The 19,332-nt window shown below is 36.0% G+C and overlaps 2 protein-coding genes across 3 annotated transcripts; one reads left to right on the top strand and one right to left on the bottom strand.

Moving 5' to 3' along the window:
- Window positions 1-5,045: 5,045 nt before the first annotated feature.
- On the bottom strand, window positions 5,046-11,884 carry LOC109047208. 2 transcript variants are annotated; one of them, XM_019064916.2, is made up of 6 exons: window positions 11,593-11,864; window positions 11,179-11,514; window positions 6,096-6,140; window positions 5,821-5,940; window positions 5,492-5,553; window positions 5,046-5,318 (listed from the first exon to the last, which is right to left on the bottom strand). In XM_019064916.2, exons 1-6 carry the CDS (start codon window positions 11,618-11,620, stop codon window positions 5,241-5,243), a joined length of 669 nt encoding a protein of 222 aa, XP_018920461.1. In that variant the 5' UTR covers window positions 11,621-11,864; the 3' UTR covers window positions 5,046-5,240. The 2 variants fall into 2 exon arrangements, with proteins under 2 accessions (XP_018920461.1, XP_018920462.1); XM_019064917.2 differs by lacking the exon at window positions 6,096-6,140 and having other exon boundaries at window positions 11,593-11,884.
- A 2,147-nt stretch (window positions 11,885-14,031) lies between these two features.
- Window positions 14,032-17,820, top strand: LOC122141680 (vesicle transport protein USE1). The gene is made up of 8 exons (XM_042749626.1): window positions 14,032-14,194; window positions 14,462-14,512; window positions 14,726-14,804; window positions 14,882-15,034; window positions 15,169-15,184; window positions 15,571-15,601; window positions 15,685-15,847; window positions 17,471-17,820. Exons 1-8 carry the CDS (start codon window positions 14,094-14,096, stop codon window positions 17,651-17,653), a joined length of 777 nt encoding a protein of 258 aa, XP_042605560.1. The 5' UTR covers window positions 14,032-14,093; the 3' UTR covers window positions 17,654-17,820.
- Window positions 17,821-19,332: the final 1,512 nt, after the last annotated feature.

The raw sequence follows: 19,332 nt of genomic DNA, 5'->3' as shown, positions 1-19,332 counted from the left end.
TTTAAAGATAGCTGTCTTTGTTCTTGATTTATTTTCATCTCTCATGTTTTTTTTTGGTATGGCATGACTCAGACAGCTGATTTTCGAAATAGTTGTTATTTGATTAATCTGCAGCATATGATCCTAATAAACCCATACCAAAAGAAAATGTATATTTTAGAATTTTTTGATTAGATATTTTTTTACAATTTTCAGATTTGAAGAAGGTGAGATGCATATTTATCCTATTTTTATCAAAATGAGGCATTATGTATTATTATCGTTATGACTGATTTTGTGTTCCAGGGTCACATTTATACAAATATTGATGTGATATTGATTTTAGTTTAAAATGTTTAGTTTAGTTTAAAAAGTTTAGTAATCCAATTATGTTTTCCTACTGAACACACATTCTTCAATGAACGTGAATGAAGCACGCTGCTGCTTTTTTTTTTTTTTTATTTTTGTTTAGAATTGAGTGTGATGTTTGGTGAGCGTGACCAGATGATCTCAATGATCCTGAATTCTAGATGTTCAGCCAGGTCTGTTTGTGTGGAGTCAGTCATCTGAGAGCTTGTGTTGATCATTGCAGGTGGTTTTAAATGATCAGAATTGAGAGATGCTTGAGCCATGTGAATTTAAATGTAAGATTCCCATATGGTTTTTGATTAAACTACCAGCTTATTCCAATCTTGTAATGTTCAACATTTGGACATGAAGAAAATGATTATTAAAAATCTGTCTGCAATTAAAATGTCAATCAAGTTTTATAATATTGTTTTATTTTTGATTTATTATGTTTTTTATGTTTTATATTTGTATGTCTTTCTGAGTTTTATAATAGCTTTTTTTTTTATTTGTGCATTTGTGTGTTCACTTTCCAAATGCAGTTTCCCCTTCATTGATTGGTATTTTTGCCTTTATTTCCACAAAACCTGTTATATGTGATGCAATTTGGTTTATTTTTAGCAATGAACAAATCTCTGCATTGAATGAGGTCAAAATGAATTTTTTTCTTTTATCACCCAAAAATCATTAGGATATTAAGATAGATCATGTTCCATTATTTATTTTGTAAATTTCTAATGTAACTATATTAAAAACTTAATTTTTGATTAGTATTTGGCATTGCTAAGGCTTTTTGAAAAGGAACATTTGGACAGGTTTTAAAGGTTATTTTCTCCACTTTAGATTGTTTTTTTTTTTTGCACCCTCAGATTCTAGATTTTTCCAAATAGTTGTATCTCAGCCAAATATTGTCCTAATCATAACAAACCATGAATTAATGGAAACCTTATTTATTCATGATTTCATAATTATGTATCATTATCCTTATGACTGGTTTTGTGTTCCAGTGGTTTTTTTGTACTGTTGGTGTCTTTTTTGAAATAGTCCTTAAACAGCACCAGTTTAATGCTGTTTGTGCATTATAACAGTTTTTAGATAATTCACAGATAACAGATTTATCATGATGATTTTATACACACTTACCAGTGATGTAAAGTCTGGTGTCTTCACTGAGCTGTAGAGAGATGCTTGCTTTTGCACAATAATATATTCCTAATTCATCAATAGATATGTTACCAATAAATAAACGGCTCAAAGTTAATGTTGAATATTTGTCTGTGAATCCTTCATCTTGTACAAAAGTAGATCTTGAATCTGATGAGAAAGTTGGCAGAATCACTACTACAGAGTCTGGTGGCTTCAGGAAATGTCTAAAGTCACATTTTGCCCTAATTTCACCCATTTATCAGTTAAACTCTCTGTAGTTTGACACGCCAGCAGCAGCAGCAGATCTGTACAGAAACACACAGATCATTCAGATTATGTCTTTTCAAATGATTTCTGTTAGATTATTTCTGTTTGTGGGGCAGTCGTGGCCTAATGGTTAGGGTCGGCAAACCTACGGCACGCGTGCCAACAGCAGAACAGAGGGATAATCGCTGGCATGCGAGCAACAGAGAAAACTGCATACTGACCACTGATCTATCAGTGATACTGACGTACATTTTTAGGTTATAACTTCTCATAATCACACAGTCTGTTAGGAGCTATAAATACTATTAAAGTGTGAGAATTAACTTGATCTATCAGTGATACTGACGTACTAGGTGCTTCAGATCAAAACCTCAGCAGTGCTCGTCAATGTCAAAATGACTGAGATGGCCAATCAAATCAAAGTAGGCGGGGTTTACTGTTGACAAAAGCAGAGCGCTGTTAAATCTGTTATTCAAGAAACTTTTGAAAAGTTTAAAAAAACAAGTGGTTAACCAGAAAAATGTAAAATGACACGTCATGCCGAAAAGGTTGCCGACCTCTGGGTTAGAGAGTCGGACTTGTAACCCGATGGCTGCGGGTTCGAGTGTCAGTTAGTCCGGCAGGAATTGTCTCGTGCTGGGGGGAGAGTAAATGTATAGCTCTCAGTGGTGGTCAGTAACGGAGTAGCTTTATTTCGTTACTGTACTTAAGTACATTTTTCAAGTAGCCTATCTGTACTTTACTGGAGTAGTTTTTTTTTTTGAGTAGCCTAACTTGGTTACCTTTCCTTCACTACATTCCAAAGCATAAGATCGTACTTTTTACTTCACTACATTTCATAAAAAAAAAATCGTACTTTACTAAAACATATCGTTACTCCTTATTAGAGAGTCGGAATATATCCCGTGCTCAGTAGATCACATGCTCCATCTGATTCAAGAACGAACTGATTCTTTTCAATGAATCTTTTAAATCGGTTCACAAATCGCACCAAATGATTCATTTACGAATTATAATGATCCGATTGCAGCTGTTCTCGAGTCGACAACTCACTGATTCAAATGAACCGTTTAGTGCGAGTCTCTATTGGACTGAATTCACAACCGGGAGATCTTGTGAGCGCGCGCGCGACTGAAGCTGCTAAAAATAAGTTACTAATGTCGTTTTTAGAATTAATTATTGTAACTGAAAACCATATTTAGGTCAAAACTGACAGTTGTTTGTGAACTAAATCTGCTGTAAAGGTGGATCTATTTAAACCCACTGAAATGCTTGAATGCAGACACATCAGCATCCGTGTCATGTTTTAGGTAAAAAAAGGAAACATTAAAATAACAGATTAAATAAAATAACTCATGCACATTCAAATTCCCCGCTGCCGTAATGTTAACAGTTTTATTAAAACACTACGTGTGATGTCTGTTTTTATATTGTTTATCAACTGTATATATTTTTTATATTGTTTGTATTAACTAGCCGAGTTGACAGATGGGCTATGAATGTTTCTTCATAACCATATTGAAAATTAAATATTGTTAGCTTATGCTAACTGTCAAGCTTGCTGGTGATAAGTTGAGGTATAGATATAAAGTCTAAATATTTTTTTTCAACCCCCTAGATCCCCCTTCCTCAAATCTTGCCCTGCAATGTGCTGCAGAGTTTAGCTCCAACCCTGATCAAAGTCACCTGCCAGTGATTTTCTAATGATCCCAAAGACATTGACTGGCATTGATTAGCATGATCAGGGTGTGTTTGATTAGGGTTAGAGCTAAACTCGGCAGGAAATTGGATCTTGAGGTCCAGATTTGAGGATCCCTGACCTAGATAGATTATATCTGGGGGAAAAAGAAAGGATGTGATGTTCAGAACATGGTAACTACAGCAATTATCAAAGTGGAAAGTGATGCCCTCTGGGGGCATTTGGGTGTTTTTTTGTTTGTTTGTTTTTTTTACACCACAGACAAGGTTTATAAAGAAAAAAATCATTATGAAAATATATTTATATTTTCCTTAAAATGTTATTCCTAACTAAAGGCCTTATTCCCTTGTCATATATAACTGTTATGTTCTGGAAAACAACTAACTTTGAAACACTTTTATCTTACTGGTGAAAATCAGATGGTCAAATCTGTTTCCTCTCAGGAACATGGCAGTGTAAGCTTCACAGTGAACATTACTAACGTACATCACTCTCATCAACGTAGTACAAAAATATATCTTGACTCCATATATTGGTTATTTTGGGAAAATCCCAGGCATTTTGAGCAGTATAAGATTATAAAAAATATGTGCTAATATAAAATTAAATTAAGTATCCTACATAAAATTGCAAAATAAATCTATCTATCAGTACTTTTTTTTCCCTTAAGTACATAAAAAATGTAGTACTTTTGTACTTTCACTCGAGTAAAATTGAAAAAGGAGTACTTTTATGGAGTACATATTTTATTATACGTATCTGTACTTTTACTCAAGTACTTGATTTGTGTACTTCGTCCACCACTGACAGCTCTCTCTCCAATCTTCAATACCACGACTGAGGTGAGACCCTTGAGCAAGGCACCAAACCCCAAACTGCCCACTGCTCCGGGTGTGTGTTCACAGTGTGTGTGTTCACTACTGTGTGTGTGTGCACATTAAATGCAGAGCACAAATTCTGAGTATGGGTCACCTACTTGGCCACACATCACTTAACTTTCACTTTAAACAATATTCAGTCTTATTCTGGGCATGAACTTAAAACTTACTGAAGAGTATCTGGGCATGAACTTATTAATTAATGTAGAGTAATATGGTTAATTTGCGAATCTGAGAGAAAGTGTTGGAGAACTTAAGAAATAAAAGGAAACCACTCCCTTCATAAGAAGTTGCGGCTGAACTCGAATTGACTGGACAACTTATTGTTATTAAAGAGATAGATCACCCAAAACTGAAAATTGCTGAACATTTCCTCACCCTCAGGACATCCAAGGTTTAGATAAGTTTGTTTCTTCAGGAGAACAGATTTGGAGAAATGTAGCATTACATCACTTGTTCACCAATGGATCCTTTGCAGTGAATGGGTGCCGTCAGAATGAGAGTCCAAACAGCTGATAAAAACATCACAGTAGTCCATAATCCACACCACTCCAGTCCATCAATTAATGTCTTGTGAAATGAAAAGCTGTGTTTGTTATGTTACATCCACATATTACATTCATTGTCACATGATCAATCAGCAGAGCGAATGCACTAATTACTGTTGCTGCATCCCATTACAATCAGATTTTAGCAACCCAGCAAAAGACAAAAAAAAAACAATCAAAAACATTACAAAGTTTATTTTTTCAAAAGCAAACGTTATTATAAAACTTGATGGACATTTTCATTGCAGACAGATTTTAGTCATGTTTTATTATGAACAGACAAGTGCAGATCATTTCATTACATGCTCAAGCAGCGCAGAATTCTGCTCATTTGAAGCAAACAGCAATAAATCAACACTGTTTCAAACAGGACCTCTAGATATTTGGCAGCACCTCTAGATATGCAGGATCTGTTTTTCCTCTGTTACTCTCACAAAACTTCATAGTAGAAATCTAAACGAATGACAAACAAAAATGATACATTAGATGTTTATTTCCATTTATCAAGACATTATCATTTATCATGTTTACACATTCCTTTTTAATTAAACATTTTTTGTTTTGTTTTCTGGAATATAAAAAGTTTGCAAAAGCAGTCATAATAACAGCAATAAGAAACATCTTACCTGATGAGCATTGGCATATTTAGGTATTTCCTTAGACAGTTTATGGTTCATTATTAATAAACCTAGAATAGCACAATGATATTTGATTAAATGCTGCTAAATTAATCAATAAATGTAATACAAACAAAACTGTACTTAAATATTAAATGTATGTATAATTAATTATTATTTCATATATAATTTAGAATATAGTTATTATAAATGTTTTAATTATTTAATATCATCTATAAAATCTATAATCTATAATAAATGTACAAAATTTTTTAAAGCTTAGTGATCATTTTCATTGCATGATTTTAATATATGATGGTCTTGACTTTTTTACTCACCTATTACTGCAGCAAACAGCACAACAGTCAACAGACTTAACATAATGATGGGAATCTGAAGTGTTGTCTGATCTTGTGGTGGATTTTTTTCCTCTGTTTCATTGCCACTTGGGGGAGATTCTGTGTTTTTGAGAAAAATACCAAGTTTTATCTTCTACAGCCACGTAAACTAACTTCTATAATGTTTGTATAATTGTTAGAAAAATTAAATAAATGCCAGGCATTCTTGCCATTTTATTTATTTATTTTGAATAAATTTATTGCCAGTGACTTACCAGTGGTGTGCAGGCTGGTAAGTCCACTGTCATATTGAGATGTTTCTTTTAGAAAAGCAAAGTATTAATTTAATGTTTGGAAAGTTACTTAACTTATTAAATAAAGGGAATTCATTCTTTAAATTTAGATTGGAAATAAATCTGCCTAAATATAATTTCATAAATTAAACAAAAATAATAAACAAATATAGCTGCAAGCAGCATTTATTAAGGGGCCCAATCACAACAGAGGCAAAATGAGGAGCTAAGCGTGGCATGGAGCATCGGACCAACTGCAGCAATGAGTAATTGAAGCCGTTTTAGATTAATTTTAGTAAAAATGGTTGAAAGATCATGAATACAACCTCCAGTTATGTGATTTAATGGCTTATCACTTTTGACTGATATGTGGCACTGTTTTCAAATCGATGTGGTATTTTCTATGTGAGGTGACAATGGCACACACAAAGTTTGGTGACAATATGTCAAAGCTTTGCAGAGATACAGCTTCAGAGTCATTTTGGCATCATGCCTCAACTTTGTTGTTTCATCTATCGACACAAAATCCATAACTTTTTGTCAGCACACTCAAATCTGACTCGAATTTGGGTAAAATCAGACAAACGATCTAGGAGGAGTTAAAAAAAGAAAAAATCTCTTTGAATGGGGAACATCAAATTCTCCAAAACTGTTCACCGAGCTGACAACAACTGCCTTATAAATACTGTTCATTGACATTGACTATGGCATAATTGGTATCTCTGTTCTTGGCATGACCCAAGGAATATTTGAGACCAGTTTTATTACATTGGGCCAATGTATTGAAATGTTATTAGAATTTTTAGAAATTTAATTATTAATGGTTAATGAATGGTTTATCACTTTTGACCAATAGGTGACCCTGTTATCAAACTGATGTGGCGTGGTCAGTGTGAGGTGACAATAGCACAAATACAAAGTTTGGTGTCAATATGTCAAAGCTTTGCAGAGATGCAGCCTCAGACACAGTTTGACCACAAGGTGGTGCTGTCCCCAAGCCTTTTGAGTGCCATCAGAGCATGGTGCTGAATACACAAACCGAGTTTCATAACGCCAGTGCGTTGGTAAAATATAGCTTTTTATAAAAAAATTCAAAATGGCCGACGCCAAAAATGGCTGACATGGGAAAATTGGGTATGGTTCGACTCGGCATGCTTCACTGAATCTAAAGAGACCACTTTTGATTTTTGGCCAAATCATTCAGATGTTATAAGGCTGTGGTAGATTGGCCAAGTCCACATTCCTGTAAGGCCCTACAGAGGTTTCTGGGGTTTGCCAATTCTTACCGATGTTTTATTCGTAATTTCAGCCAACTAGCTGCGCCTCTGACGACCTTGACCTCCTCCCGAATGATGTTCAGGTGGTCTGGTGCAGCCGAAGCTGCATTTACCAAACTCAAAAGCTGCTTTCTTTCGGCTCCCATTCTGATTGCCCCTGATTCCTCACGTCAGTTCGTGGTGGAGGTCGACGCGTCAGAGGTGGGGGTAGGTGCGGTTCTTTCTCAGCGCTCTCCTTCGGATGACAAGATGCATCCCTGCACGTTTTATTCCCATCATCTGTCGCCAGCCGAACGTAACTACAACATTGGTAACAGAGAGTTGTTGGCAGTCAAGTTAGAATTGGAGGAGTGGCGTCATTGGTTAGAGGGGTCAGGGATTCCCTTTATCATCTGGACCGATCATAAGAACTTGGAATATATCAGATCAGCTAAAAGACTCAACTCCAGGCAGGCTCGGTGGGACGCTTTGATTTTTCCCTATCGTATCTCCCGGGATCTAAGAACATCAAACCCAATGCTTGGTCACGCGTTTTTGACCACTCCAATCGCCCGTCTACTCCCGAGTGCATTTTACCTGAGAAACTCATTGTTTCCACACTCACATGGGAGATTGAATCAAAGGTCAAATCTGCCTTAGAAGGGGTAACTCCTCTGCCCGGCGGTCTACCGAGTTTATTATTCATGCCTGAGAGATTTCGGTCAGATGTTATTCGATGGGGTCATTGCTCCAATGTGGCATGTCATCCAGGAGTTAATCGAACCAAATTTTTGGTAAAGCAACGATTTTGGTGGCCAGGTATGTCTTGCGACATTTGGGATTTTGTGTTTGCCTGTTCGGTTTGTGCATGTGGTAAGACTTCCAATCGACCTCCAGGTGGGTTGCTCCAACCGCTGCCAGTCCCTTCGAGACCCTGGTCCCACATTGCGCTCGATTTTGTTAATCGACCTCCAGGTGGGTTGCTCCAACCGCTGCCAGTCCCTTCGAGTCTCTGGTGCGGCTCATTTTATTCCCTTGCCTTCTGATAAGGAGACAGCGGTGGCTGTCGTAGATCATGTCTTTCGTATACATGACGTCCCGATAGATGTGGTCTCCGACAGGGGGCCCCAATTTATATCCAAATTCTGGAGGGAGTTTTGTAGATTACTGGGGGCGAGTGTGAGTCTGTCCTCGGGTTTCCATCCCCAGAGCAATGGACAATCCAAGCGAGCCAACCAAGATCTTGAGAGAGTGTTGCGATGTTTGGTGTCCAAGAATCCTTCCTCCTGGAGCCAACAGCTTTCTTGGGTTGAGTACGCACATAACTCGTTACCAGTGTCATCCACGGGCCTCTCTCCGTTTGAAGCTAGTTTAGGTTACCAGCCACCAATTTTTCCTAGTCTGGAATACGAAGTCGCGGTCCCCTCCGCTCACACCTTCGTCCAGAGGTGTCGTCACACATAGAATAGAGCCCGTGAGACTCTGCTCCAGGTGGGGGAGTGCACCGAGGCTGAAGCCGATCGCAACCGGTCTAGGCCTCCTGTCTACGTCGTGGGTCAAAAGGTGTGGCTTTCATCAAGAAATATTCCTCTTCGCTCCGTGTGTAATAAGCTTGCTCTTAAATTCATTCGTCCATTCCCTGTTGCCAAGATCCTTAGTCCAGTAAAAGTCTGCCTCAAACTACCTCCAGCATATGGGTGTGGCTTTCATCAGTGATTTTGGGTTTTATTTCCAGTTTTTAATTCAGTATTTAATCTGCCTGCTCTGATTCCTCCCCCGCCGCGACTCGTAGATGGGGAACCAACTTATACGATAAATCGTATTCTGGACTCTAGACGGAGGGGATGCAGATTCCAGTACTTGGTGGACTGGGAAGGTTACGGTTCGGAGGAGAGGAGTTGGGTTCCTGCAAGGGACATACTGGATCACTCCCTTATCGATGATTACAATCGACGGGTAGGTTCTCCTGGGAGTGCCAGGAGGCGCTCCTAGTGGGAGGGATACTGTCACGGTTCTTGAATTGGCTGGCTCATGCTCTCTGTGTGTTTGGTTGTGTTGGAGGCGTGGCCACTGATTACCACTCACCTGATCACCACAGACAGCTGCAGTCACTTTCACCTGCCTATATATGTTCTTATCCCACTTCCTGTCTTTGTCGGATCATTTTGGAGTTTACTGTGAGTCGTCCTGTTTCTGGCTGTCTTGTTCCTGCGTGATTGTTCTGGTTCCTGTGTTGTCTTCATGGTCGTTCCATTTCTCGTGCTCCACGGAAGACTGGTTGCCCATCTGCGTCCCTGATCTGCCAGGAGAGGACCCTCATGCACTTGCTCCCGTCTGACCCAACGCTACTACTCTTATTGTTTTCTTAATAACGAACTGAGATTTACACTCACTACTGAATCCTCCTTTATTTTCCCTGACAAGGTCATGGTTATGATGAAATGGACTAAGTTTGGTCTGAATATGATAAAGCGTTAACGAGTTCCTCAAAACAGCAGGGTTCCTCAAACCTTGTCCTGGAGGTCCAATGTGCTGCAGAGTTTAGCTCCAACCCTGATCAAAGTCACCTGCCTGTGATTTACTAATGATCCCAAAGACATTGACTTGCATTGATTAGCATGCTCAGGTATGTTTGATTAGGGTTAGAGCTAAACTCTGCAGGAAAGTGGATCTCGAGGTCCAGATTTGAGGATCCCTGAGATACAGCCTTACGCTTATTTTCACAAGCACTACTAAAAATTCGATTTAAGGTATGAAGATGATCTGGTTCAATTTTCGTGAAAATCAGAGCAACAGATTAGGAGGAGTTTGAAAAAATAAGTTCTTCATAAAATTCAAAATGGCGGGAAAATTTTAAAGATGGAAAATGACATCATATAGTGTAATCAAATCAACTTGAGCCAAGGAATCAGAGGAACAAAAAAAAAGATTAATAAGAATGCCAACGGATACAATAGGTGCCTACGAACCTTCAGTGCTTGGCCCCTAATAATTACATGATAAACTACTACAGCTTCTACTAACAATAATAACATAGAAATCAGATGTATAATTCATTCATTCATAACCTGGGGTGCGTTCCCCAAACAACACAGTAACTTATAGTACAATGCGTTAGAGAAACAGGCTCATGACTGTTTCACGAAAATGTAGGAATTCTGTTGCACATCTGTCCTTCGGTTAAAATCTGACGTTAATGACGTCAAGCAAGCGGTGGAGTGATAACTTCTGCTAATTATCCAGTAATCTCAGGTTTTTGTTGTAAATACAAACATGGAATCTGATGACTACTCACTGTAGCTGTTTTTGTTCTCCGTTATCTTAGAAATGTTTTGTTGTTGATTTAATCTTGGTTTCTTATTGTTAATAATTGTATGTATTTTTCTTTGTGGTTTTTTTAGTATGTATAAAGAATAAATTTATCGCCGGTGACTTTCCAGTGTTGTGCAGTCTGGTACGGTTACTGAGAGAAATTTCTTTTAGAAAAGCAAAGTATTAATGTATTGTTCGGATAGTTAGTAAACTTCTAACCACGGGTGGAGAAGTGTAGATCCAACCATACAATTAAGTTTGCAATGCTGTTTGCGAACAGAAACTTTGGGCACTAGAAACACCTTGAATGTTACAACCATAGATGGTTAACAATGCTTTTGGGAAACACACCCCAGTGGAGTACAGTCTGGACCATAACTGTCATCACAGAAATAATCAGTTTGGATAATTGTAATGCAAAATCATAAATTTACAACATAAATAATGATAATAATGTAGATTTTAGTTGTGTAAATGTATTGCAGTTTATCACTTACCAGTGGTTTGCAGTCTGATACCATCACTGACCATGACCTTTAGATCATTCCCTGGTTTTATACAGTAATAAATTCCTAAATCATCAACACTAACTTCATTGATTAATAAGCGGCTCCAGCCTCCCTCTGAGTATTTTCTAATGAATTTGTTGTTGTAATATTTAGCCTGTTGGGGGGATCCATATGTTCGCAGTATCATCTCTGGGCGAGCTGGCAGTTTTGTCACAAACCAAATAACAGCTTTTAAATTAAACTCACAGGCTAAAGTCACATTCTGTCCTAAAACCACCTGCTGATCAGTTAAAGCATCTGTGGACTGACTCCACACAAACAGACCTGAAGAAACAGAAAACAGATCATTGAGATCATCTGATCAAGACAGAATCACACTCAATCACACAGAAATAAACTTACAGAGCAGTGAAAGCAGCAGCGTCTTCATTCTTGAGCTTGTTGAACGTGTGTTCAGGTTTTGTTCAGGATTGTGGGTGACTTTTGTAACAATTCATAGAGGAAGTGCTACTGCTGAGCTTCAGAAATGCCCAAATACTGTAAATCAGATGAAGTGACGCAAGTTCAACTTAAACTGGCCCTGCTGGCGCTTGTTGTTTATTTACTGCTACTGGTTAAAGAGTAAAAAATGACTCAAATATGGCAAGACCAAATATGCTAAATAAATAAAATGTTATTATTATTATTATTATTTTTTAATGAATCTAATATAGAATAAAGGAAGTTGCCAAAATATACTTTTTTCTTTAGGAATGGGAGTATACCATGTGGGTTGCATCATATCCAGATGATTCATCGAGTTCTTGTTATAGATGTTAAAAATAACTTTCCAGTTATGGTTGCTGTTTTTGGTTGTTTTATTTGAGTTTTTGAGTTGATTTTATTGAGAAAAAAAAAAAAAAAAGAATATTTATGAAAAAAAATCCAGGACACTTTTTAACTTTAAACCATTGTATCTGGACAAATGTAATCCATAATAACACTTCCTCCCAAAAGAAAGCCCATCCACTGTTGTCCTCTCATCAAAATCCATTGACACGTGTGTTTATAACTGTTTTGGACTGTTTTCACTTGTAAATAATGTTTGATCTGTGCATATTTCTCTCCTGATTCAGACAAGATGACTTTTTAATGGAGGAAGTGTTATTATGGATTATGGACTTGAAACAGTTTGATGTTAAAAGCATCTTAATGATGAAGTTGTTTGGATTACTTGTGGATTATTGTGATGATTTTATCAGCTCTCTTTCTGACGGCACCCATTCACTGCAGAGGATCCACTGGTGAACAAGTGATATAATGCTACATTTCTCAAAATCTGTTCTGATGAAGAAACAAACTCATCTACATCTTGGAAGCTCTGAGGGTGAGTCAGTTTTCAGCGTATTTTCCTTTTTGTGTGAAGTATTTCTTTAAAATAACCTGATTTCCCAACTGCACACAACTCTCAGCTAATATTTGATTGAAGCACTTTTTGCTTTTTATACAGCAATATCATGAAAACTCAATCAGCTTAGATCCTATCTAACTCTCCCTTGCAAAAAAGCTTCAGACTGATCAGGCGGCTCTTCTGTGTGCAACTTGAAGACCAGCTTCAAGTCCAGTCCACCAGTTTTTTTATTGGAATTAGCACTGGACTTCTACTTGGCTATTCTAAAACATTCTTCTTTCTCTGAAACCTGCTGTTTTTTGCCTTTTTAAATACATTTTCAGAACATCTGCTCCTGCGTAACCTAGACAGACTCATTCGTTGCTCTGTTCCACCCTGTTTAAACTATATGTAAAACTGGAAAATGTAGATCCGGAGATGACATCATTATCTGGACAAGCCGCTGTCACTACATCCCATTACATTTCATTTTTTAAAACCTAATTTTAGCTAGAAGCTTGGAAAGAGACATAAATAAAAATGATCAATTCTGATCATTTGAAGTTAACAGCAAGAAATAAAACACAATCTCTCAGTATGAAGGTGTTTCATATACAGAGTTTGGCTGAACTTCTAGATATTCAGGATCTGTCAGTGGATCTGAGGAGGAACAGCAGAGAAAAATACAAATAAAATGCACACATTAGCTATAATGTATCTTCACTGCAATCTTCTGAATAGATCTCAGATGTATAAATTTAATGTGGTGCATTAACACTTAGCAGTCCTGTACAGTCTGGTACCATCACTGTCCTTATAAAACGTGTCTTTAGAAAGAAACAAAATAATGATTAACATATTGTTTGGATAATTTGGTATTCTTTTTAAATGAATTGAATTTTGCATAAATAATAATAATATAGATCCTAAATATATAAATGTATTGCAGTTTCTCATTTACCAATGGTGTGCAGTCTGATGCCATCAATGATCTCTAGATTATGACCTGGTTTTATATACACTTTTAAATTGCTAAATCATCATCACGGACATTATTGATTACTAATTGGCTCCTGCGTCCCCAAGGATTTTTTTTTTTTTTTTGGCATATTGATTACTATTTGTATAACCAAAGTTTTACCACAAATGCCATGGTTAACCTATGGTTAGCATATCAAAATCATGGTTAATTTATGTTTAGCATGGTTTAACTACAGAAACTTTTGTTTTGTTTTGTTTTTTGTAGTAAAACCATGTTTTGTTTTGTTTTTGAAAGGGAAGAGATATTGCATCATCACGGGGGACATTTAATTTGCTTTTAGTTTTCTCAGATTGCATTACCTATTTTTAAGCTATATATATGAACGTAAGTTACAAGTACACGTGTTTTGTATGTTTGTTTTTAAATTTATACTACATTCGCATACGTTATTACCCACCGTTCCTGCGTAACCAACAAGGACTCTTCAGTTGTCGCTCTGGTTCCGCCTTGTTGTGCGTAAACCTCACGCGACTTCCGCTTTGAGCGTCAAATATGGCCACGTCCAGACTCGAGATCAATTTTATCAGGTTATTATCGCGCTGTGAATCTCTGGCTTCAGAGAAAAGGAACGAGACAGAATGGAGACTAGAGAAGGTAATTCATAACAACCCCGCATTCGCGTGTACTTCCGCGCTTTTGAAGTAAACGTTATGTATTCTGCACGATACAACAAAGCAATATTGCCAACGCCATTTACATATGAATTACGTGTCAAAAACAAGACATACATTCATATTTACGTATTCATATTCATATTTACGCCTAGTGCGCTAGAATTGATTAGTTAATTTTTCAATGTAATATCCTCTCTATCATTTTAAGCAGAAAATCATATTCAGTGGATTTACTTTTGTCTTTTCGTACGTTGGTGCTCTTGAGGAGATGCTTGTTGCCCTTAAAAAGAGTCCCAGGTAAGTTTATTTAAGATTACAGGCATTCATGATTCACATATTTTAAGTGTAAACATAACCATTTCAACATTTATAGTATGAAAGAGAAATATATTAACGTCTGTGTGATGTTCAGATGAAAAAAGGGCTAGTAGTGTTTCTCCTACAGCTGTGATATGAACAGATATTGATGTAGATGATGAGTCTTGATTTATATTTGATTTATTCTCTCAGCAAACCAGCGCCGGAAATACTGACGGACTACAACCGCAAGGTGGACTTCCTCAAGGGTCTCTTAGAGGCAGACAAACTGGTCAGTGATTATGATATTTGGTCAGCACTTGCTCAGTGACAGTAAGATGATTGTAACTAGAAACGCTTTGTATCTAGCCGTCTCCAGCAGAAAAGTCTCTGGCCAATCAGTTTCTGGCTCCTGGACGGACGCCTACGATATCCAGCGAGAGAACGCCTGCCAGTAAGACGGTGCACATCCAGAGTAAAGCGCGATGTGCCGGAGAAATGAGGAAGGAGCTGATGAGCACCGTACGACACTTTGCTCTTTCAGCTACTAATCTGGTTTTTTTATGGAAACATCTTAGAATTGTAGCTTCATAAAATCTAAATCTAAACGTCCTTAAAATATATATATAATGTACATTTTGTGCTTTTCTTAACAGGCTGTGTCAAGTTCTGGTAAGCTGTATATTCTATTTTAATTTAAATGCTACATTTTATGAAATTAAATTACAAATTATTAAGCATGCCTGCTGTGAAACTATTAATCGCGATTAATCACATCCAAATTAAAAGTTTTGTTTACATAATATATAATGTGTGTGTGTACTGTGTATATTTATTATTTCTATATAAATACACACACATGCATGTGTATATATATATATAATGTGTGTGTGTACTGTATATTATATATAATATATATAAATTTTATTTATTTATTTTTTCTAGATGTATACTGTATGTATTGTGTATTTATATATACAAAATAAATATACACAATACACACACACACACATATGTAAACAAAACCTTTATTTTGGATGTGATTAATCATTGGTTAGGTTCATTGGATACGGATCTCAGACAGAGAAAGTAGGTGGCGCTCTCTCATTGATTTTCTCTGTGAACGTGTCACTGGAATCTACAGTATTGAGTTATTTCTGCTGGTTTTTCAGGAGTATTCCTGTAGACGAGCGGCAGTCGGCGACAGAGCTGGACGCTATTCTGCAGCATCATCACAACCTGCAGGAGAAACTGGCTGATGACATGCTGAATCTGGCTCGCAACCTGAAGAACAACACGCTCGCGGCCCAGAACATCATCAAGCAGGACAACCAGGTCTGGTGCTTTTCTCTCTACACGGCTCTAGTTCATCTGGTGTTTATAGAATAGTGCAGATTTAGGACCTTAGTGACCATCCTCTGAGAGCAAAAATAAACTGTGTACATCGTTTAATCAACAACATATTTTATCACTCTCATTCTTGAATGACATTCAGTTCTTGTTGCTGTAATATATTTTATCTAGCAAAAAAAAAGGTCACCAATTATCTACTTCAAATTAATTACTGGCAGTGCAAAAGAATATAACTGTAACATTGTTGGTAGTAATAATTTTAAATTAAATGTTTTTTAATTGGTTCTTATAATAAGTATATAATAATAATAATAATAATAAAAATAATAATAATAATATAATAAAAATAATAATAATTATTATTATTATTACTTTGTTGTTGCTGATAATATATATATATATATATATATATATATATATATATATATATATATTAGGGCTGTCAAATGATTAATCACGATTAATCACATCCAAAATAAAAGTTTTGTTTACATAATATATGTATGTGTACAGGGTATATTTATTATGTATATATAAATACACACACATAAATTATATATTTAGAAAATATTTACATGTTATACATTTGTATATTTATATTCTTATATTTTATATTATATATAAATATATTTAATATATAAACATAACATTTTCTAGTTAAATATATACATGCATTTGTGTGTATTTATATACACATTATAAATATACACAGTATACACACATATATTATGTAAACAAAACTTTTATTTTGGATGTGATTAATCGTGATTAATCATTTGACAGCCCTAATATATATAGATATATATATATATAATATATATATTATATATATATATATTATATTATATATATATATATATATATATTCCATTAATAAAATTGCTGTTAATATTATTACATATTTATATTATATTACCATTGTTGCTCTTATTATTATTGTTATTATTATATTATTATACTTTATTCTAATAATAAAATAATGTCATTATTAATATTATTACATGCTTATATTACAGTATTGTTGCTCTTATTATTATTGTTATTATTATATTATTATACTTTATTCTTCTGCCTCAAATTAATTACTGCCAGCTCAAAAAAAAAAAAAATTTTGGAATGATTTTTTCATTTTTAAATCAGGATATTCAACTTTATTAAAAAAATACATACATATATATTACATAATTTTATAAATATTTTCACATATATAATATATTCATATAATAATATTCTCTTGTAATGTCATATTATGTTGTTGTTGTATTATTAATTATTATTTGATTACTTTTCTGGGTGAAAATCACCACAATAAAGTGCATTTAAAAATGTAAAGTAGCTGCCTAAAAAGAGAGGTTCTTACTGTATTATTGGTTTATTTGTTGTGTGACCACTAGAGGGCAGCACTACATTAGTGTTACACTAATTATTGCGCTTTCAGACCTAAGTGTGATGTTGTTATTACAGCAACATGGCCTTACAAATCAGTATATAAACTAATGTACGCTTTTTTGAATGACTTTGTTACCAAACCTTTGACATGCTCTGAGTAACTTTGTTAAACTGAACGACAGTGAACACAGTGTAAACGCTCTTCTTCCTCCTCAGACTCTCACTCAGTCTATGCGTCAGGCCGACATGAACTTCGAGAAGCTGAAGACTGAATCAGAGCGTCTGGAGCAGCACGCCAAGAAATCCGTCAACTGGTTCCTGTGGCTGATGCTAATCGTCGTCTCCTTCACGTTTATCAGCATGATCCTCTTCATAAGACTGTTCCCGCGACTCAGATGATGTTAATCATCATTAGAACCGCTGGATTTAATTTATCTATTACAACAGGTTTACATAGCCCACACGAGCTAAGAGTTATAAATTTGATTGACAGCCTCGATCGTTCAGTCATTCCCGCGAAAATGTACTTCACCTGCATGCCATTGTTGACGTCTTTGTACAACAGGTTTACATAGCCCACACGGTCTTCAATGAATCATTTGATTCGGTTGGTATTAACAGTTAACATTTGATAACTAGTCTACAAACTGTTGTCAATCATTTAAATACATAATCTGATGACAAACGTTCTTGAGACCGACATTTTTCAACCTGCATGCCATTGTTGACAGGGTTCCCTGAACTGTTTTTATTTCCAACAGGCTAGTGTAATGCTTGATATAGGCTAATGCATTTTGACACTATATATGAGCATTTCTAGACGCTTAAAATGAAAGACAGTTTCCTCCAGCTTTACCTGAGTTTCTGTTAGTCACTTTCTCATGTACAGTCGCTATAAAAACGGACCGAGCTGTTTTAGGGTCCAGACTTGTCCAGACTCGCCGCGTCGATCAGGAAATGTTCTGGCAAACAGCTGGAAGTATTTTTGCCCGTCGGAAGCACAGATGGATACTGCCTTCTCCACCCAGAGAGTAAAAATGACCCGTTTAGCTGCTAACGATCTATTTGTGCTTGTTCCCTATATAGCACATGGACGGAGTATTAAGTATTGCTCAGATATGGTTAACATGTTTCACTGCGCAGTCTATTGATGGATCTTGAAGCGGCCTGTCAATCAGTGATCGTTTATTTGTCTGTGTGTTTAGTTTCACTCCTGTAATTCATTCACATGAACAGATGGTCATATACTCTTCTTTTCTATCGGATGTGTTCGAAGTTATCTGTGAAGAAAAGAACAGGAGGGTGTATTATTTTAATAAAATAATTGGCAATCCGCCTACTTGTTGTCTATTTTATTTTATTGTTTTTGCAGGCGATATCCAGTTATTGCACGGAATGAGAAAATAAAGGTAGGGTAGACTGAGTACATTTGGGACATGTGTACAGTTGAAACACCTTAAATAACTTGCGTGCAAAGGAACCCTGAGTCGTGATTTCTGCTCCACATGAGTATTAGAATTCTCTTTGATCATGGAAAATTTGAAAGGGGTGCATCTTTCCACTCCGAAGATATCGGCAAAAGTTTGTTTTTGTTTTTTTCAAAGTAAGATTTAATTTCACCATGTCCCTTCCACAATGAGTAGCTTATTATTATTCTTTTGTGATTGTTAAACTTCACGTATATCATTGCAAACATTACTCTGTGCTCTAAAAATAGACATATTTTATGATATTGTGCCATGCAAGGTCTTTGCATAATTTAGAGAAACATGCGAGTAGGTCAGTGAGGTACGGTTGAGATGCTGTGTATCAGCTGTACCCAGACAGGTGTCCTATTGCGTCACAGCTGTTTAGCAGTACATGATTTTTATGATAATAGGTTAAAATGTCCAAATGTCCCCACATGTATAATACCAGTAAATTCTAAACTTGTGGGAAAGTTTCCCAGACAGCAAGCAGTTTTGGCCCAGATGTGGGCCAGATCTGGGCCAACACTATGTTGCTGTCTGGGTTTGTTAGGTACCTATGAGGAAACAAGCTTATAAATCATACAGAAAGATAAAATTGTAAAAATACAG

The sequence above is a fragment of the Cyprinus carpio genome, chromosome B22, assembly GCF_018340385.1.
Source record: "Cyprinus carpio isolate SPL01 chromosome B22, ASM1834038v1, whole genome shotgun sequence".
Taxonomy (NCBI): domain Eukaryota; kingdom Metazoa; phylum Chordata; class Actinopteri; order Cypriniformes; family Cyprinidae; genus Cyprinus; species Cyprinus carpio.
Note: the sequence above shows the minus strand (reverse complement) of the source record. Positions and strands in the feature narration are given on the sequence as shown.